Consider the following 17,654-nt stretch of genomic DNA (forward strand, 5'->3'; position numbering starts at 1 on the left):
CAGAGACAGATTAAATACTGTTGGGACATGGAGCTTTAATGATTGATAATAAACCCAACTGAAATGTCTTCCTGCACATATATTTACTTTTTAAATATTGTACTCCAACCCCTTCCAAAAAGCATTTTGGTAGCGAGATATCCTAGACCTCTCATGTCAAAAGAATGTTTTCTTGGAGCTCTTCATCTTTGTGTCTCTCTCGAAGACAAGTGGAGAGTGTGCAGAGGGGAGGGGCCTCATGAAGGGAGGGAAGAGGTTAGGAATATAGACTCTGGAGCTGGTCTAGATCCAAATTCCTGGTTGACCTTGACAGCTGTGTGACTTTGGGCAAGTTACTTAACCTCTCTGTGCCTGTTTGCTCATTAGATTATAATCAGGATTAGATGACTTAATTCAGGGAAAGCACCCAACAGGGTCTGGCCCTCACTAAACTGGTCCTACATAATTATAATAAGAGTAATAATCATATCTTAAAATGCATATTACTGGGCTTTTGTCTTTTGCATTTCCATGTGGCTGGCCCTGTCCCTAGTCATCTTGAGGCAGCATCGGCCAGGGATGAGGGAATGGAGGGATGTGATTTAGGGTAGAATCTAAGAGAAGAGGATAGTGTTTCCACTGGAGGTTGGCAAAAAGAAGATGTTTTGAGTTGAAGCCAGGATCTTGAAAGCCAGACTTGGCTGTGAGAAAAGACTGGTGTCTAAGTTCTTTGGCTCTCACTGAGCACATCAAAAGCCAGTCCTAGAGGGCTGAGGTCACATTGTTCTGGCAGAGCAGAGAGGACACTGTCTTCGCCTGGGTCACCTGGGACAGACTTGCTGCCTCAGAGAAAGGCAGGCTGTGAGGGAGAGGAAGTGGGCGGTGGGCCCTCGGGCGAGGGGTTGTGGGAGGAGGGGGCCCCCTGCGTCCTGAAGGCCCTCCCTCAGACTTCAGCCTGGGAAGACAGATGGAATGAGTTAAGAGCATGCCCGTGGTTTAGGGCCTTGTGCTTCTCTTCCCATTGGTGACTCTCTGAGGGACGCTGTCCTAGGCCCAACCTAATCATGAGTTAGCAAGGAGGAGAGGTCAGACAGAGAAGGGCAGGGACTAGCCCTCTGCTGTGACCACAGGGTTCCAGAGGCCCAGCCTTGCCCAGGGAAGTTGGGACGAGAGGCCGAGGCCCAAAGCCTTCACTGTATCCTCTGTGGAACAGCCAAGGTGCAGGGCCGGGAGGAGGGAATGGCGCGGGCTCCGGGGTCTGCAGCTCACAGTGAGCAGAGCAAGGCCCAAGAAGAAAGCAGAGGACAGGCCCCACCAGCTGCAGACCTGGGCGCAGACTCAGCAGAAGGTGCAGGGGCCCCTCTGCCATGAGGTGGCGCACACACGGTGTCTGCCACACACTGGAGTGCCATTTTCTTAGTAAAGGAGGAGGGCGGGGAAGGTGTTCTGAAAGAGCATTTTACATCTAAGATGGCCAGTTATTCTAGAGAAACTATTCAGTTTTGCAGAGATAAAGATACCAGGTTAGCAAGGTTTTGCCTTGTCTGAGCTTTTTTTGTATGTGTGCCAAATGCGGATGGGGACTCATGAGGAAGCCCGGATCCATTCTGGAATAAGGAAAGCTACATTTTACTTGGCTATCTAAGCACAGTGTAAGGGAGTCAGTGACTCTGCTACCTTCAGACACATATATCTGATAAAATAGCCACCTGCTGTCAAGCCCCAGACACTTGCCTTTCTTATAAAGCAAGATTTCTGGAAGGCTGGAGCTCCCAAGTACATTGTAATCACTTGGGGGAAATTTAGAAAAACCCTGATCCACAGGTCGCACTCCCACATACTACCACTTAATTGGCCTGGGGTGTAAGCCTGACTTCAGAATTTTCTAAAGCCTTCAGGTGATTAATGGGGAGCCAAGGTTGAGAACCACGGTATAGGAAAACATTGTCCCCACTGCTCAGAACACTCTCTTTGAACATAGAAATATAGAATGAGGAATACCTGTTCTTATTGTAAATATAATTTTTCTGACATGAGAGGATAAAAATGATATCCAAGAATGAGACCTGGCTAATGACATTTTTGTGGTGCACTTAGCCTTCTTCGTAGAAAAGCAGGTCTTCAGGGTATTGTTAGAGCAGGCAGATAGCTAGATATGAGCAGAGAAAGGGACACAGACCAAATGGCAGGAATTGGGCAGAAAGGAGGGGCACAGGCCAAATGCAGGAAACCATACATCATGTAAGCACCAGGGGTCCCTGGGCAGAGAAAGAAAAGCAGGAACCTCTGGGCTGATAAGTGGTCACACCTTTTGGGGTGATGAGTGGCCTGGAGACCGACAAAAAAAGGTGAGAAAAGGAAGGAATTTCCAGGGTCTGAATGTAACCTTTTGCTCATTATGCCCTCATTTCAATAAAATTAGCCTTTCAGTTTGGAAGTACCCATCATGCACCGATGCCATGACACCTCATATCCAGACTAAATAAGGACAAAAATCCCTCCTCCCTTTGGGAAGGTGGAGCTGGGATGAAAATCAGGGAACATGATCCTAAATTCCTCCCTCCCCAATGAATAATCTGCCCATTCATTTTTATACTCCACGTAACCAATTCACCAAAGAAACTCAGGGCAGCCGCTCACCTGAGCCTGCCAGCTCTCCCCTTGAGAATGTACTATCCATCCCTTAATAAATCCTCACTTTACTTTCTTAACCTCTGCATCTCACCTCTGAATTCTTTCTGGGACAGGACAAGAACCTAGACACCGGCTACATCTACTGGCAACAGCATCTTTCTATCCAAATGTCTAAAGCAGCACTGTCCAGTATAACACAAACCACAAATGCCAACCGCCTATGACATTTTACATTTCCTAATAGCCAACTTTCGAAAGTAACTAGATGGGGTGAGATTAATTTTTTCCCCCAAATTTGTAGATACTGACAGGCATATGCAGAATAGACAAACGAGATTATACTGTAAAGCACAGGATAGCTCACAGTGAAAAAAATGTGACAATGAATATATGTATGTTCATGTATAACTGAAAAATTGTGCTCTACACTGGAATTTGACACAACATTGTAAAATGACTATAACTCAATAAAAAAATGTAAAAAAGATTAATTTTTAATAAATCCCATAACTAGCCCAATGTATCCAAAATATTATCATTGCCACATGTCATCAAGTATTAAAATTATTAAGATATTTTCTATTTTTTTTGTACTAAGTCTTAGAAATCTGATGTGTCTTTTACAATATTTGTTTCCTCCCGTAATCCCAGGTAGCCCTGTCAGGTTACAGAGTCCCATCTCCCCTGAGTAGTTCTTTGGGACCTAATAGAAACCTTATCTATCTCTTTCCTTCAGAATCAGTTCTTCAGAGAAAGTAGAGAATGGATTCAGTCTGGGAGGTGAATATAAAGCAATTCCAAGAAGTTCTACGACCTGAAAAGGGAGGTCAACATTCAGGTAGGGGAGTTAGGATCTTCCTTTCTTTTCCTGTAACCCACGGTACTAGGAGAGATGTAGGACCCTGAGGAATGAATGAAGACCACTCTGCCTCCTTTTGTAACTCTTTGGACCCTTTCTATAATCCATGATGTCCAATTGGTCAGATTTCAGGGCCAGGATTCGTCCACTTAGTTAAGCCCTTTACAGGTGAAAGATGTACCCACTGGAGCAGGTGATGGAGATTTTCCTCCCATTGGTCCTGTAATTCCAAGAGCAGAGTATTGGCAGTAACATAAAGTACACAGGGTAGGTTTTATACCCTGCTGTTAAGTGTTACTGAAATCTTTCTGGTGTGGAGGAAAGGATTCTTTCAGATGTGTCCAAACAGCTGACTAGAGTTCTGCATCATGGTTGGGGGAGATAATAAAGGGTCTTGCTTCTTTCAGGAAACACTGTCCTCAGGGACTTTGAATAAAGAGGTGGATGGTCTGGATAGGGACAGCTGTCTTTCTTGGGCCCTGGCCTGACACCATCAAATGCCATGTGACTATGACCCCTTAGCCAAACTGTCTTCCTCCACAATGTGAGCACTTAAGAGTCTCCCTCCTAAAAAATCAGTTTGAAGAAAATGTATTTTTTGTCTAATTTATCTACTTAAGCAGTGGTAACTTTTTTGGTTCCAAGGAACAAAAAATAAGACTTGATAAACCAGGGTTTAGGCTCACATGCGCTCTACCTCACTAGTTGGCCTTGATAAGTCCTATCAGCTTTTCCAGGAAAAGAGGAGGGTGGCCCCTCACCTCTCTCCCATGTTCCAGCAACACTGACCTATGAGCTGTTCCCTGATTATAAATGTCCTTTTTCACTAATTCCGGGCTTTTGCATGTGGTGTTCCCTTTACCAGGAATATTCTTTCCACTGCCTTCACCAGGCAAACAGCTACTCATGCTTCAGATCTCAAGCAGGGGCAGATCTAGGTTTTATGGGGCCTGAAAATTAGACAACTTGGTCTAGGGAGAGGCTTTGAAAAAAAGATAAAAAATATGAATTCAAAACTAGGTACAAAATGAAAGAATATTCAGAATGAAAAGAAAATCATAACAAGTCACAGGTGCCTTAGAGATTCTGGTCCCTTCCTTCTGTGATTTCTTTGGACAACGTGGCAGAATTACTTAATAAATGTGCTTTTTGATTGCATCCTGATTTCTCCTTCCCGCCTAGAATATGCTACAACTCCCCACATTCCCTGGGGGACCTGAGGCTTTAGCTTTATAAACTTAAGGGTAAATTCAGCTCTTGTCTCAGATTTTATATATCACTTTCTCTGTGAATCTTCTCTGAACCTCCAAGACCAGATCTGGGCTCCTTATTTCTGTCCTTGGGACCTCCTGGGTTCTAGTCTCATCATAACTCTTACCTCAGTGCATTAAGATCACCAGGTTAGGTCTGACTCTTCAACTAGACTCAGAGTTCTGGACACTAGAGCTGGTGTCTTTCTTGCCAGTCTACCCTCAGAGCCGAGTCCAGCACCTGGCAGACGCGGGCACTCTTCAAGTGTCTGTTGAACTAATATGACTATCTGGTTTCCCCTTCTAACCTCTAGGATTCCTGATTCTTCAGAGCTAAGAATTCTCCTCCTAACTCCTTTAGATGCCCACAGACCTACAATTTCACTCCAGCGACACAAAGACAATCCCATTAGTAGGCATTCTCACAAGATAACTGGGTGTAATTGCCATATTTATTCAATATATGACTTCTTCCTGAGAACTTCTTAACCAGGGACACATAATGCAAAAGGAGATGAAGGAAGTACAGGACTTTTTTTGGGTGGGGGGAGGGGTAGGGAACTTCCACATTCTTCCCCAATTCATCAGCATAGCTGAAGCTTTAGTTTTTAAAATGACAGGGAAATGTCAGGTTGCTCAGCAAATGGCAATTTCCCCCACTCCTTGTTGCTTGCAGAACCACATTTCTGTGGGGATTCTTCCTACTGTAAGCTAAAAGATGGTGGCCTCTTGGCCAGCTCCGAGGGGTGAACACTGTGCAGTCACAGGAAACCACGACCATGTTTTATTCTCCTTGCCAGAGACAGCTTTAGAGGTAGGGAAGCGACTCAACTCTGGCCAGTAGGACATTTGGGGTATTTTGCTGCGGTTGGTAGGTGATTTTAGGAAAGACTTTCCTCCTGAAAGAACAGAGATACCCAAAGGGAAATCCTTTTTTCTAATTTTGGATTCAGTTTTGTAGATATGATGCTGGGAGCCCAGGCTGCCCTCTTGTAATGGTAAAGAGACAAATGTGAAGAGGAAGCAACCAAACTTCTTGTTAGGTCAGGTAACAAAATCCTCTTGTTTAAGCCACTTCTAATCAGTTGTTCTACAAATTGTAGCTGAAAACACTTTGATATAATTTCTGATAAGGCCAAGGAAGTGAATTGGGAGATGAACTGAAGAAGGTGTAGCAATCACTTAATTATTTTGATGGTTATTATGATAATAACATACTTTTTTTTAGTGCTTTGAAATTGTAAAAGCATTTCACCTTGATGACATACTTTGTGTAAAGGTAGATAATTTACTTTTTGAAGGTAGAACATTCACGTTACATTTTTAAAATAAAAAGATTTTATCATCTCTTGAATGAAGCTGGGAATGAGACAAGCCAAGTGATTCACGTGTGAACAACCCTCATTTGGAAACAACCTAAATGTCCATCAATAGATGACTGGATAAAGAAGATGGTGTATGTATGTAAATATATATATATGTATGTGTATATATATATGTATATGCATATATATATACACACACAGTGAATGTTACTCAGCTATAAAAAAGAATGAAATAATGCTATTTGCAGCAACATGGGTGGACCTAGAGATTATCATACTAAGTGAAGTAAGTCAAAGACAAATATCATATGATATCACCTATATGTGGAATCTAAAAAAAAATGATACAAATTATATTTACAAAACAAAAACAGACTCATGGACATAGAAAACAAACTATGGTTGCCAAAGGGTAAAGGACCAGGAGGGATAAATTAGGGGTTGGGAATTAACAGCCACAAGTTTCTATATATATTATAGATGAACAACAAGGACCTACTGTATAGCACAGGGAACTATATTCAATTTCTTGTAATAACATATAATGGAAAAGAATCTGAAAAGAAAAAATATATGTGTATGTATATGTATAACAATCACTGCTGTACACCTAAAACTAACATTGTAAATCAACTACACTTCAATAAAAAATTAAAAAAAAAAATAAAAGGAAAAGAATATACTCTAAGTATATGGGAGAAAATAGTCCATCGGTGAAAAAACTTTCTAGGGTAGTAGTTCCCAACATTTTCAATGACAAAGGAGGTCTTTTAAGGTCACTTCCCACATGATAGTGATTGAATTTTTAACACTTGTTCATGGTAGGGCCTGGGGGGTAATGACAAAGTTACTTTAAATACAGTGACACTTTTAATCAGTCCTGTTTTATCACTCACAACAGCACCCCCATGGGTATGAAAAACAAGTGTACAGATGTGTGTCAGGCATCCCCAGATAGTGTCAAACATCTTTAGTTAGTGGACAGGAGCGCAATGTCTCTGTAATTCTTGGAGGTCTGCAGCTCTACAGCTGGGCGCCATTGTTCTCAAACATTCTGCCAGTCCACTTAAGAAGGTCACCTTGTTAGGAGAAGGCGACACCAGGGAAGCAGTCTCCTCTCCACTGGAGTGGTGGCAGGGATGGTCCTGCAGCATTGCTCCTAGATAGAATCTCTAAATCCTGTTTTGTTTCTTGAGTGCTATCGCTCCTGAAAACCCGCCTCATTAACTGTCGAGTTAGGTAATTAAAATAGGAAGCCGACTGATAAGAAATTAACCCGGTATGCATAATGCAGATGTCTACGGAGGCTGATGTCCCAGGGCTCTAGGAAGCAGGCTAATCAAGCTTCAATCAGGAACTCATCATTTGGAGAGAGAGAATTAATTCAGGATGGGAGGCAGGGAGGGAACAGGAGCATAGGCAGAATCTCAAAACCTCTCTGGCTGAATCCTTGGGAGGAGGCAAACCCTGCAACCTCACGCAGCGGAGTCTGAGTGGGACGTTTCCTGATAACCTGCTGCAAAAAGACACTGCTACATCGTGCTGTGCATCCTCAGAGATGCTCTGAGGTCCAAACCCTGCTTGAACCAGCACTGTTTTAGACCTCCTGGAGTAATTTCCAGAGCAACAAACACACCGAGAGGGTGACTGGGAGGAGTGAGGCTTTCTTTCTGGCAGGCTTCTGCAGTGGACACACCTTCTTAGCGGGTTAAGGGTCTAGTCTGATAGGGTTTGTTGTGTGCTGGGAAGGAAGGGATTGGGGATGTCTCTGAATTCCCAGCTCTGTACAAATCTCTGCTGAGATGAAGTGCCTTTTTCTGAAAAAGAGAAAAGGCTCAAAATGTCACTCATTAGTGTCTAGTTGGTATTTCTGAGGTCTTTCCCACTTAGAAAGATGTTCATAAAGAATACAGTCTCCTGGAGGGGGCACTGGGGAAATACGGTCATGGCAGAATAATATATACTGTACTTCCCTCACCCTCTTCCTCATCGTTGCAAACTTGGGCCTAAACGCTGTAAAACAGAACCATCACAGTGGGGCGGGGGAAGGGCATGAACTACAGGCTCACATATTAAGCAGCAAACATTTGATGCCTAAAATGAATATCCATGAAGAATTACCCACAGTTCACCAGTAAACATCCCAAATTTATGCTTTTAAGCTGTTAGTCAGTACTGATAACGTGCGTTTTCTTCAAACAGATTTTCAAAGTCTGCCATAGTTTTCCCAGCATTCATAGGGAAGTTAAAACTTACTCATAACTTTAAATAAAGAGACCCCAGAGAAGAGAACGGAGTAGAATCACATTTTAAGGAAGTTTTGTGAAAACAAACATAATTGGTACCATTGTTAAATGGAATAGAAACTCTAGATTAGATACTATTATTGTATTCCTGTTTAATCTCCAGAATTTTATCATCGTTTTGTGGCTATGTAAGAGAATGCCTCTGTTCAGTGTATAAGAGAATACACATTGAAGTATTTAGGTATAAAAGGGCAAAAGAGGGAAATAAGAATTATAAAGCAAACGTGACAAAATATTAATACATGAAAGTGGGTGAAGGATAAAGGAAGTCCTTGCACTATTCTTAAGGCTCTTCTATTAGCTTGAAATGATTTCAAAAGAAAAAACACTTACAAACATCAAATGAAGTAATTTTAAACATTTTTAATGGAGGTACCGGGGATTGAACCTGGGACCTCATACATGCAAAACATACACTCTACCACTGAGCCGTACCCTCCCTTAAGTGAAGTAATTTTAGACTGGCCTACTTAAACACTACACTTTTTGATGGCCAGTTTTCTCAAGGGGTTGACTGAATACCAATGGATCTCTTTCAAAAGACTTTGTCTTATAGCTAAGTCTTCCCAAATTGCAAGGCCACCTTCAGAGGAAAAGGAATTATTCCAACAATCTATGTCTATCCCACGCTCTGAAATGACCCCTTTAATAACTGATTGTTTTGTTTTTTAGACTCCACATACAAGTGAAATAATATGGTATTTTTCTTTCTTAAAACAAACAAAAAAACCGTCACAGATACAGAGAACAGACTGGTGGTTGCCAGAGGGGAGGGGAATTGAGGGGGGGGGGAGAAATCGGTAGAGGGGATTAAGAGGCATAAACTTCCAGTTATAAAATAAATATCATGGGGTGTAATATATAGCATGGTGAACTTTAAATTTGCTAAGAGAGTGAATCTTAAAACTTCTCATCAGAAAAAATGTTTTATAACTTTGTATGGTGATGGATGGTAAATAAAATCATTGCAGTTATCATTTGGCAGTGATACAAATGTTGAATCATTATGTTGTATACCTGAAACTAATATAACATTATATGTCAATTATACCTCAATAAAAAAAATTAAATATTGCATTTGGACATGGAAAAAAACCTGATTTTTTTCCAGGAATGGATTGTCATTTACCTTTGGCTATCTGTTTATGTTAATATTGATTTGCTCATCTGGTATTTTATATTTCTGGACCAGTATACCACTTGTGTTTGAGTGGAATTTTAGTATCTAGCTGTGTAGCTTTACATGGAGTAAATGCTTATAAAACAATCAGAGGAGACTCCATGGACTGTTGGTGTCTTGCAAAGCAGAATACCAGCACTCTCAAATTTCTCATCCTACAGACAAAATTTCCAGGGGAAGTTACAAAATCATAATTAATCACAACAAAATCATTTTCAAATTTGTTTCTTTTTTTTTATGGCAATACTAGGGATTGAACCCAGAACCTCATGCATGCTAAGTGTGCACTCTACCACTGAGCTATACCCTCCCTCCTCAAAATTGTTTCTAAAATAGTCCCTGAAGTCAAAAAGTCAGGAAAGGACTGTATAAGGAATGAAAAAGGAGAAAACGAAAAATTAATTTATTATATGAAGAAACATACACAATATTTATTAGAGTGAATGGCTGCAGAGAAGCAGCCTGCAGAAGCTCACATCCACAATGTGCTGGCTGAGAAGTACTGACACACACACTCATAATCACAGCACTCATGTTCTAACGTGGTTTCCAAGGAAATGCTGTATTTGACAACCAATTTTAATTTTTATTTTCCCATTTACAAGGCTGAAAAGATTATACCCACATTCAATTAAAGTCTAGCAAGATCAGGCATTCAAACTGTAAGCCAAAATTAACAAAAGATGCTATGTCCTTTATGAACGATGACAGATACAAAAATGATAAACTCATTTGCTATCAAAAGCAATTTCTCAGATTCCAGTGGGTCTTTTTCCTCCAAGTAACATGTTTGGGTGCTAATTTTTATAAGCAACTGATGGTAAGAGAAAGGGCGGCTGCTGAGTTCTCTCTGAGAGTAAAGACCATTTACGCTTGCCCTTCCTTAAGACCAAAGGCCGACGTATTCACTCAAGACACTCATGTGAATGATGCTACTTGTTTCTTTTCTAACAGTAAAAATAGAACAATAACCTGTTTATGGGCTTGAATAACTATAATAACAATTCCTTAAACATGCATGGCACTTTAAAAATATTCTCAAACCATTTTCACACCTATTATTTAATGTGATCTTCCTGACAACTTTGTGAGGTAGGCCGGGCAAGTATATCATGCAAATTTGGTGGAAGAAACTGAGGCACAGAGCAATTAAGTAACTTGTAGGGTTGGACAGGGAGTTGCTGACCTCTATACTGTCCTGTCTCCAGTAATGGAGAAAGTCTAAACATATTTGATGATCTTATTTCAATATATTTCAAGGAAATACTTTGCCTCCATCCAACCAAATGATAGTGATTCAGTTGGAGTATCTGACATGACAAGTTATGACATGTAATTAATTAGACAAAGCACTGAGAGTTTTAAAAATTGGAATTATAACTGAAAAACATGCTTCAGCTCTCAAGATATGAGGAAATTTGCTGGTTTGTTTGCCTTTATGGCAAGCTAGTTCTGCAGTCTGAAGTATAATTTTGCCATTTCAGAGGTATAATATAAATAATTTTAAAACAAAAGTTCTCAGTTCACTATGACTTAAATTTTCACCATGAAGAAAAGGAGCAGTGCTTTCTGTCCCCCAAAGTTACCGGACATATATGGCCCCAAAGTGGGGGTCTCTGCATATCAAGAGTTAAAGGCGACAAAATGCCCAGTTTAGTTACCAAACCTCTTTATCCTTATAAATGTGGCTTATATTATAATTATAATTGGGCTTTGGGAGTCAGACAGGCCATCAGTATTAGTCTGGTTTGGGGCCATTCAAGATGTGTACCTATATTCTACATTAAAATGATCTTAAATGTATTTGAAGGCTCAGATTTTGTAATGGTTCTTGAGACGGGCTTCTAAACCACGGCGGGGGAAGTAGCAGTCTCTCCGTCCCTATCTAATTCTGACCACAACTTCTGCTCAAACTCACCATTTTAACCCTGACAGTTAGAAACGGGATGGGTCAGAAAGTTCAACCCTTAGGGGTCCTAAGACTGTCAACCCTGATCCACCTGCAGTGTCCAGCCTCATCAATGACAGGTCACCTGCTCCCAGGTACTTCATTATCAAGGTTTTTATGGTAGAAATAATGGTACCAGATCCAGGCATTTTTCCAAAACAACTGAGGATATGCTACACAATTTTTTCATGAAAGAAATAGGGTTTCAGATTAAAGGAGAAATTATACTGAAGATAAGAGATTCTAGGAGAAAATTGGAGATCTTGTTCAAATTAACTCATAATCATGCCAAATTAAAATGCATTCAGTTAAAGATAAAAATCTTCTGGTTGTGGCATCTCTTTCTAAAATTTAAAAGTTTCTGGAAGTCAGTATCTAACTGAAGGGGGAAACCCTTTTCCTTCAAATAATGAAAATTAAAATGCCCTATATACCTGTGCTAGGTGAGAAATTTCTGTGGAGCTTTCTAGAAAAACTTAAGTTAACCAAAGTAACTCTTCTCTAAAACTGTCCTGACAGGCAAGGAAGAGGTGGAGTAAAGACTATTAGTTTTATTTTCTTCTATCTTAAGAAGGCAAATCCAAGTTAATTCTCCTAGAAATCTCTCAGAACTGTCAGGACTGAAACTTGAAGAGGTTTAAGCCTACCTTCTAGCAGATTCATATCTTCAACCACCACAAGAAGGTAAGAATTCAGCTTACAAATGCCTAAATCATGCTGTTTTAACAACCCTCTTGATCCAGAAGTTCTTCAACATACTGAAGGAATACAACTTTCCTAAAATTCGAGGACTTCCACAAGCTAATTTAGAATCCAATTTTGCAACCATGGATCATTGAGAATGAAGTCTCTAAGTCCAGACTTTTGAATCAATTAGAGATAGCAGGCCAAGGCTGTGACAGTTGGTTATGTAGAAAGAGCCCTAATGGGATGAAAATGGATCATCTGTCTATTCAAAAACCAAACTTTAACAGCTCTCTCTGAAAACTCTGACAGGAATGATCTGGCTGGTGGCAAAACCCCAGTAACCATCTCTAGTCATCAGACAGCTCTTGGGTGAAAACTATGCTCAGGGATAATAAAACATTAGGCTACCTAGACCAGCAGTCCAGAAAACTAGGAAACAAGAAAGCCCCTGCCCTCATTCTACCCGATGGATCTAACCAGCTCAACTCAGATATCATGGGTACTGTGTCAGTGAAAAAGCCAGTAACGCCTGGGAGAACATGGTCAACTGTGAATGGTGGTGCCTTAGGCTGCCCGTCCAACACTCAGGGCTTTCCCTGGCTTCTCTCCATGGTTCCCACATGCCTGCCCAAGAGCTCTCTAAAGGGGAGCAACTCACAAGGAGTTGAGAGCTAACTTCCTGCTTTGTTAACTGTGCAGGGCCCATCACATGTATGAAGAACAGGGTAACAACCCAGAAAACAATATGTCTGTGCCCCAAGAGACTTGGGTCCCATTACGCAGAACAGAGCTCATCGGTGTTCAAGATCTGGCTGGGCATGGAACTTATTTTACTGCTAGAAGGTGTTTCCTCTCTGTCTGCGGGAAACCTCAGATCTGTCTTTTCGACAGACTCACAGGATTTCTGCCGCCTGCAGTCACAGCAAGCACACTTCAGCCACTCCTGAAAGCTTTCAGACACGCTAGACGAAAAGAGCTTTTTGCAAGGGTGGAAGAACTGATAGAACACCATCATGAAGAGAATGGCCGTGCAGTACCCGATGAGCAACTGCAGGATCAACAGAGGCGCGCACACATACATGTAGATGTCAGTCTTGTAAAGATACCACATGAGGAGGAGGAAGGCGTTCTCAATGAATCTCAGCATGTAGTATGCCAGCAGCTGGTACCAGTTCTGGGACTTGCTGATGAGGTCAGGGTTGTTGATTTTCAGCTGCACAGCTGACCAGCAGAACATGTTGATCCCGGCATAGAGTAAGGTGAGGAAGCCCAGCACGATGGTGGTGCCCACCCGACTGAGGGCCTTCTCGATGTTCTCGGGGAAAGGGGAGCCACTGCACCAGAAGAGGATCCAGGGGTAGCAGAAGAAGCTGAGGAAGTTGATGAGTATGTCTATCACCACCCAGGCCTTCAGGACGGAGGTGAAGAGGACCAGGACGATGACACGAGTGGCAATCTCAAAGCTCCTCCAGAGGAAGATACAGACATAGGCCAGAGGCTTCACTTTGACATCATATTCATCATATTTGATCTTGATGGCTAGGATGTTGCAGCGCAAGGCTCCGTACACAATGGACAAGAGGGAGAGGACCATGAATAGACCTGAGAAGAGAAGAGAAAGAGGACCCTCATGTCTCACCTCCACCGAGAAACCTACCGTGGCAGCTGCTGTCAGCCCCCTCCCTCCCCATATTCCTGGGACTCCTCTGTTTTCTGCATGCAGGCTGACTTCCAGCTGTCAGTCTCTGCACATGGTGCCAGAAGCATGCTCTGCCCAGGTGCTGGGCCGGCTGAAGCTTGGAGGAATTAATACCCTGGGAGAGCCCTTCCGCATTCCAAGTCTAGCCCTGAGAAGAGCTGCAATGTAATGACCTGAGTTCCCCTCCTCTTTGGGAAGAATAACTCTGAGGTGTGTGTTCTAGGCCATTTACCAGTGTTTCCTTGAAGGATTACTTTCTGGTCACCTATGGTGACCGCTGTCAAATAACTCTCCTTTTACTGGCTGCCTTCCCTTCCTTGTCTCACTTCCCTTCTCCCACGCTTTTTACACCTTCCTCCAAAAAGACATGCACTCAAATCCTTGTCTCAGAGTCTGCTTTGGGGTCAACCCAAACTGAAACACCTATCTGACCATATCTTGCTCTGTCTGAATATGTAGAGTCCTTTGCCTGGTGTATTTTGTTTCCTCAATTAGCTTATAAGCTCCTGAGGGGTCAAGAGTGACCACATCTATGTCTTCTTGATACCCTCAACATATACCAGGACGAGAAACACAGACAGCACTCAAGAATTAATTGCTCATGAATTTCTCTCTATCTGCAAAACCTTTTAAATGTATACACTGATGACAGATTGCTCACTTTTCTTTACTCTTCAGTTATATTCTTAAATTCTGGAGACTGCTGAAGAAATAAGACCCTCACTTGTTACTGAGAATCAATCTGTCTTGGGCTAAAAGGCCTTAATGTTTCAAGAAGTCTCAACTCTAGCTGTTTATTCTTTAAAATGACGTATGGCTAATAGGTTGGCCCAGTTTATACAAAGCAGCAGCGTAGGGGACAAGATGTGGCTCATTTAAATGGAGCATCATGGTACTACGCTTGACAGCATTAACTCTGGTGGCTGAGTTCTATTATCTAAAAAATGTACTGCCAACCCATGAGCACAGACTGTGTGGTCAAAACTGAACTATAATCACTTACTACAGGCTGCTGCCACCTCCAGATGTTGGAGCAAGGAGGGTCGGGAGGCAGGGCTTGGAGTTAGGAACTGAAAATCTAGCTCTGGTTTTACTCTTGTTTTTCCAGTCTACCCTGGGGAAATGGCAATCTCTCTGGGTTCTGCTCTCTCATCCATAAAATCCAGATGGTAATACCTCCCATGCCTGCCTCTTAAAATACAATGGCCATATAACATAATTGTCTTTACTTAGATGTATAATTTAAAATACATGGGAATCAAGGTGTTTTTTTTTCTTATTTAAGTTCTGAGTCCATGGGAAACATCTATACCTGGTGGGCATAAAAACTCTCAAGCTTTGGTATTATTTGCCTGGGAGAAGCTCAGTTTTACTCAGAGCATCAACTTTGCTCAGTCTTTTAGCACGGATTTAAATTATCGGTATCATTCACTGGAAAAACTGTCATCTACTAATCAAATTTAAAAGAAAAATACTATCACAGGAGTAGACTGGGAAGTAGTTGGACTGAGTTACTTTTCCTGAGAGGCTAATTCATATTGCTGATATACTTTTATATGTGTAGTTACAAATTTCTACAGACTTTAAGGATCTAGTATTGGATTCTTTTCTTTTAGTCCTTATGTTTTTTTTCCACTATAAGAAAAATACTTCAAATGCAGAAAATGAGCTAAGCATAAATAATTATAAAGTAAATTACGTATTCATACACATACAGTATTTATATTGTTATGTTTATGGTACTTTAACTCCAAATTACTTATTACTTTTAACAATGCAATGATCCAAACAATTTTTTAAGCATCTATCCATTTTTCTCTTTTTAGGTCAATTATTTCCCAATTAAATCTTTTTCTCTATCAAGAGAATTAGCCAATTTTTACCCAGTTGGTGCTGAACAGCAATCAACTGCTAAAGCCTTAGAGAATGCAAAGAAATTATCTTGAAATCACTGACTTCAATCATCATTCCGACCGTTGGGTACTCCCTGCAAAATGTCACCAGCAGAAAGGGGGCCAGGAAGAGAGATATACTTGGGAGACAAGAAACTTTATAAAATACTTGGAGTGTACATTTCTACCTCTAGAATTAAGCTGTTATCTAATGAAAGGCCAGGATAATGCTCATGCAAATGTCTACTTATTCAGACTTAAATGGAGAAAAGTTTCTAACATCATTTCCCAACCTTCTCTTCCCGCAGTCAACACAAAAGGGGATTATTGGCAGTCCCACCCATTTAAGTGGCACTTCATAGAAGTCTAACATCCCCTAATAACCCTATTCTCACTTTCTATGAGTGTCTGCAGGGCAGAGGTGGGGGTCAGGAGGCATTTTGCTGTTTTTATCTTTTATTAGAAGTCAAGACATCACTTTAGGTAAAGCTAAAAAGAAGGCTTTGGCAATATTCCACACCCTTGCCACACTTAAAATCTTCTTCCCTCTTCAGTCCAGCCAAATGAGCTCCTTCCAAACGAATCCTCATCCTTTTTCACAGAGAAATTAATTGTTATTAGGGATGACTTTGCTCATTTCCTGACTTGAGACCAAAAACTTAATCTTTGTGTTAAGTGATGGAGAACATTTTATTCCTCGGGAGAGGAATTCTGTCTGCAGGACAAGGCGAGCGGCTTCTGTGGCTTTGGAGAGAAAGAGAGGCTGCTCCCAAGACGGAGAATGGTAAATGGTTGTTCTCTGTAATGTGACTATTCTCCATAGACACTGGATCTTCAGCAGAACAAGTGAACTCGTGAAATGCTTGGGTGGAATCGATTCTTCAAAAAAATTCGTGAATGACTCCAAGGGAGCAACTGAGGCAGTCTGCGTGGATGCGGAGTGCAGTGGCAGAGGGAAACTGGAGAACTTGGCACAGTAAGATTCTAGAAACTGAAATTTCAACCAGATTCTGAGGGCCAGTGATTTCTGCCTCTTTTTCACTTACCTCAGTGGACAGTGTTTTTCTTACTATCTGGAGCCCGGATTTCTACCTGTATTACACTCCATCATTTGCCACTTCTCAAAAATCTTGCTCTGTCAATTATCATCCTTCTCTCCTAAATTTTTAACTGCTCCCTCTGTCTTGGCTCTTTTTCCTCAGTGTATGAATACATCTAAGTCAGCTGCATCTAAGAAACCACCTTTCACTGGCAAAAATGTACATAATTGTTGAAGCTGTGTGATGTACATGGAAATTTACTGGAAATTTTCTATAATAATAATGCCAAAAGGAAGAAAGAAAGAAAAAAAGGTAGGAAGGAAGGATGGAAGGAAGGGAGCAAAGGAGGAAGGAAAGAAGGAAGGAAAAAAAAGGGTGAGGGAGTGAAAAAGGAAGGACCCCTCCCTTCACCCTGTGCTCCTTTTCTGTCTACTACCACACTCTCTGACACTTTTCAGTCCACCCTCTTGAGTTAGCTCTCATCAAAACACTCATTTCTAGTCCTCAATTCCTCGCAGTCTGGATTCTGGTCTTTCTCCTTCCTGATCTCTCTGCAACATTTTGACAATGTCCATTCCTACCTTCTTGAAACTTTTTCTGTAGAAGTGATCATGCTGTTTTCTCCTAATCATCCTCTCACTTTTCTTGCAGCCCCTTCTCAACTACATTTAGTCACATCTTTCTCTTCCACTCAGAAACCATGGTTTTACTTTTTTCATTTTATCCAAGGGCCTACCAGATTTCTCTTCCTAGATACAGGTGCCTCAAAATAAAACAAAGCACAGACAGAACAAGATTTATATTTCCTTGAAAATCTCTTTTTACTTTTCCTCTAGCAGCTCATGACATCATCAC

General features: G+C 41.3%; 1 protein-coding gene across 1 annotated transcript in view; it reads right to left on the reverse strand.

The window, feature by feature from the left end:
* Positions 1-9,958: 9,958 nt before the first annotated feature.
* Positions 9,959-17,654, reverse strand: part of XK (X-linked Kx blood group antigen, Kell and VPS13A binding protein) — a 45,483-nt gene continuing 37,787 nt past the window's right edge. Inside the window, exon 3 of the mRNA XM_031445502.2 lies at positions 9,959-13,770. Coding sequence (XP_031301362.1) covers positions 12,944-13,770 — 827 coding nt within the window. The 3' untranslated portion in view covers positions 9,959-12,943. The remainder of the gene's footprint in view (positions 13,771-17,654) is intronic.

Source organism: Camelus dromedarius, chromosome X (assembly GCF_036321535.1).
Source record: "Camelus dromedarius isolate mCamDro1 chromosome X, mCamDro1.pat, whole genome shotgun sequence".
NCBI classification, from domain to species: domain Eukaryota; kingdom Metazoa; phylum Chordata; class Mammalia; order Artiodactyla; family Camelidae; genus Camelus; species Camelus dromedarius.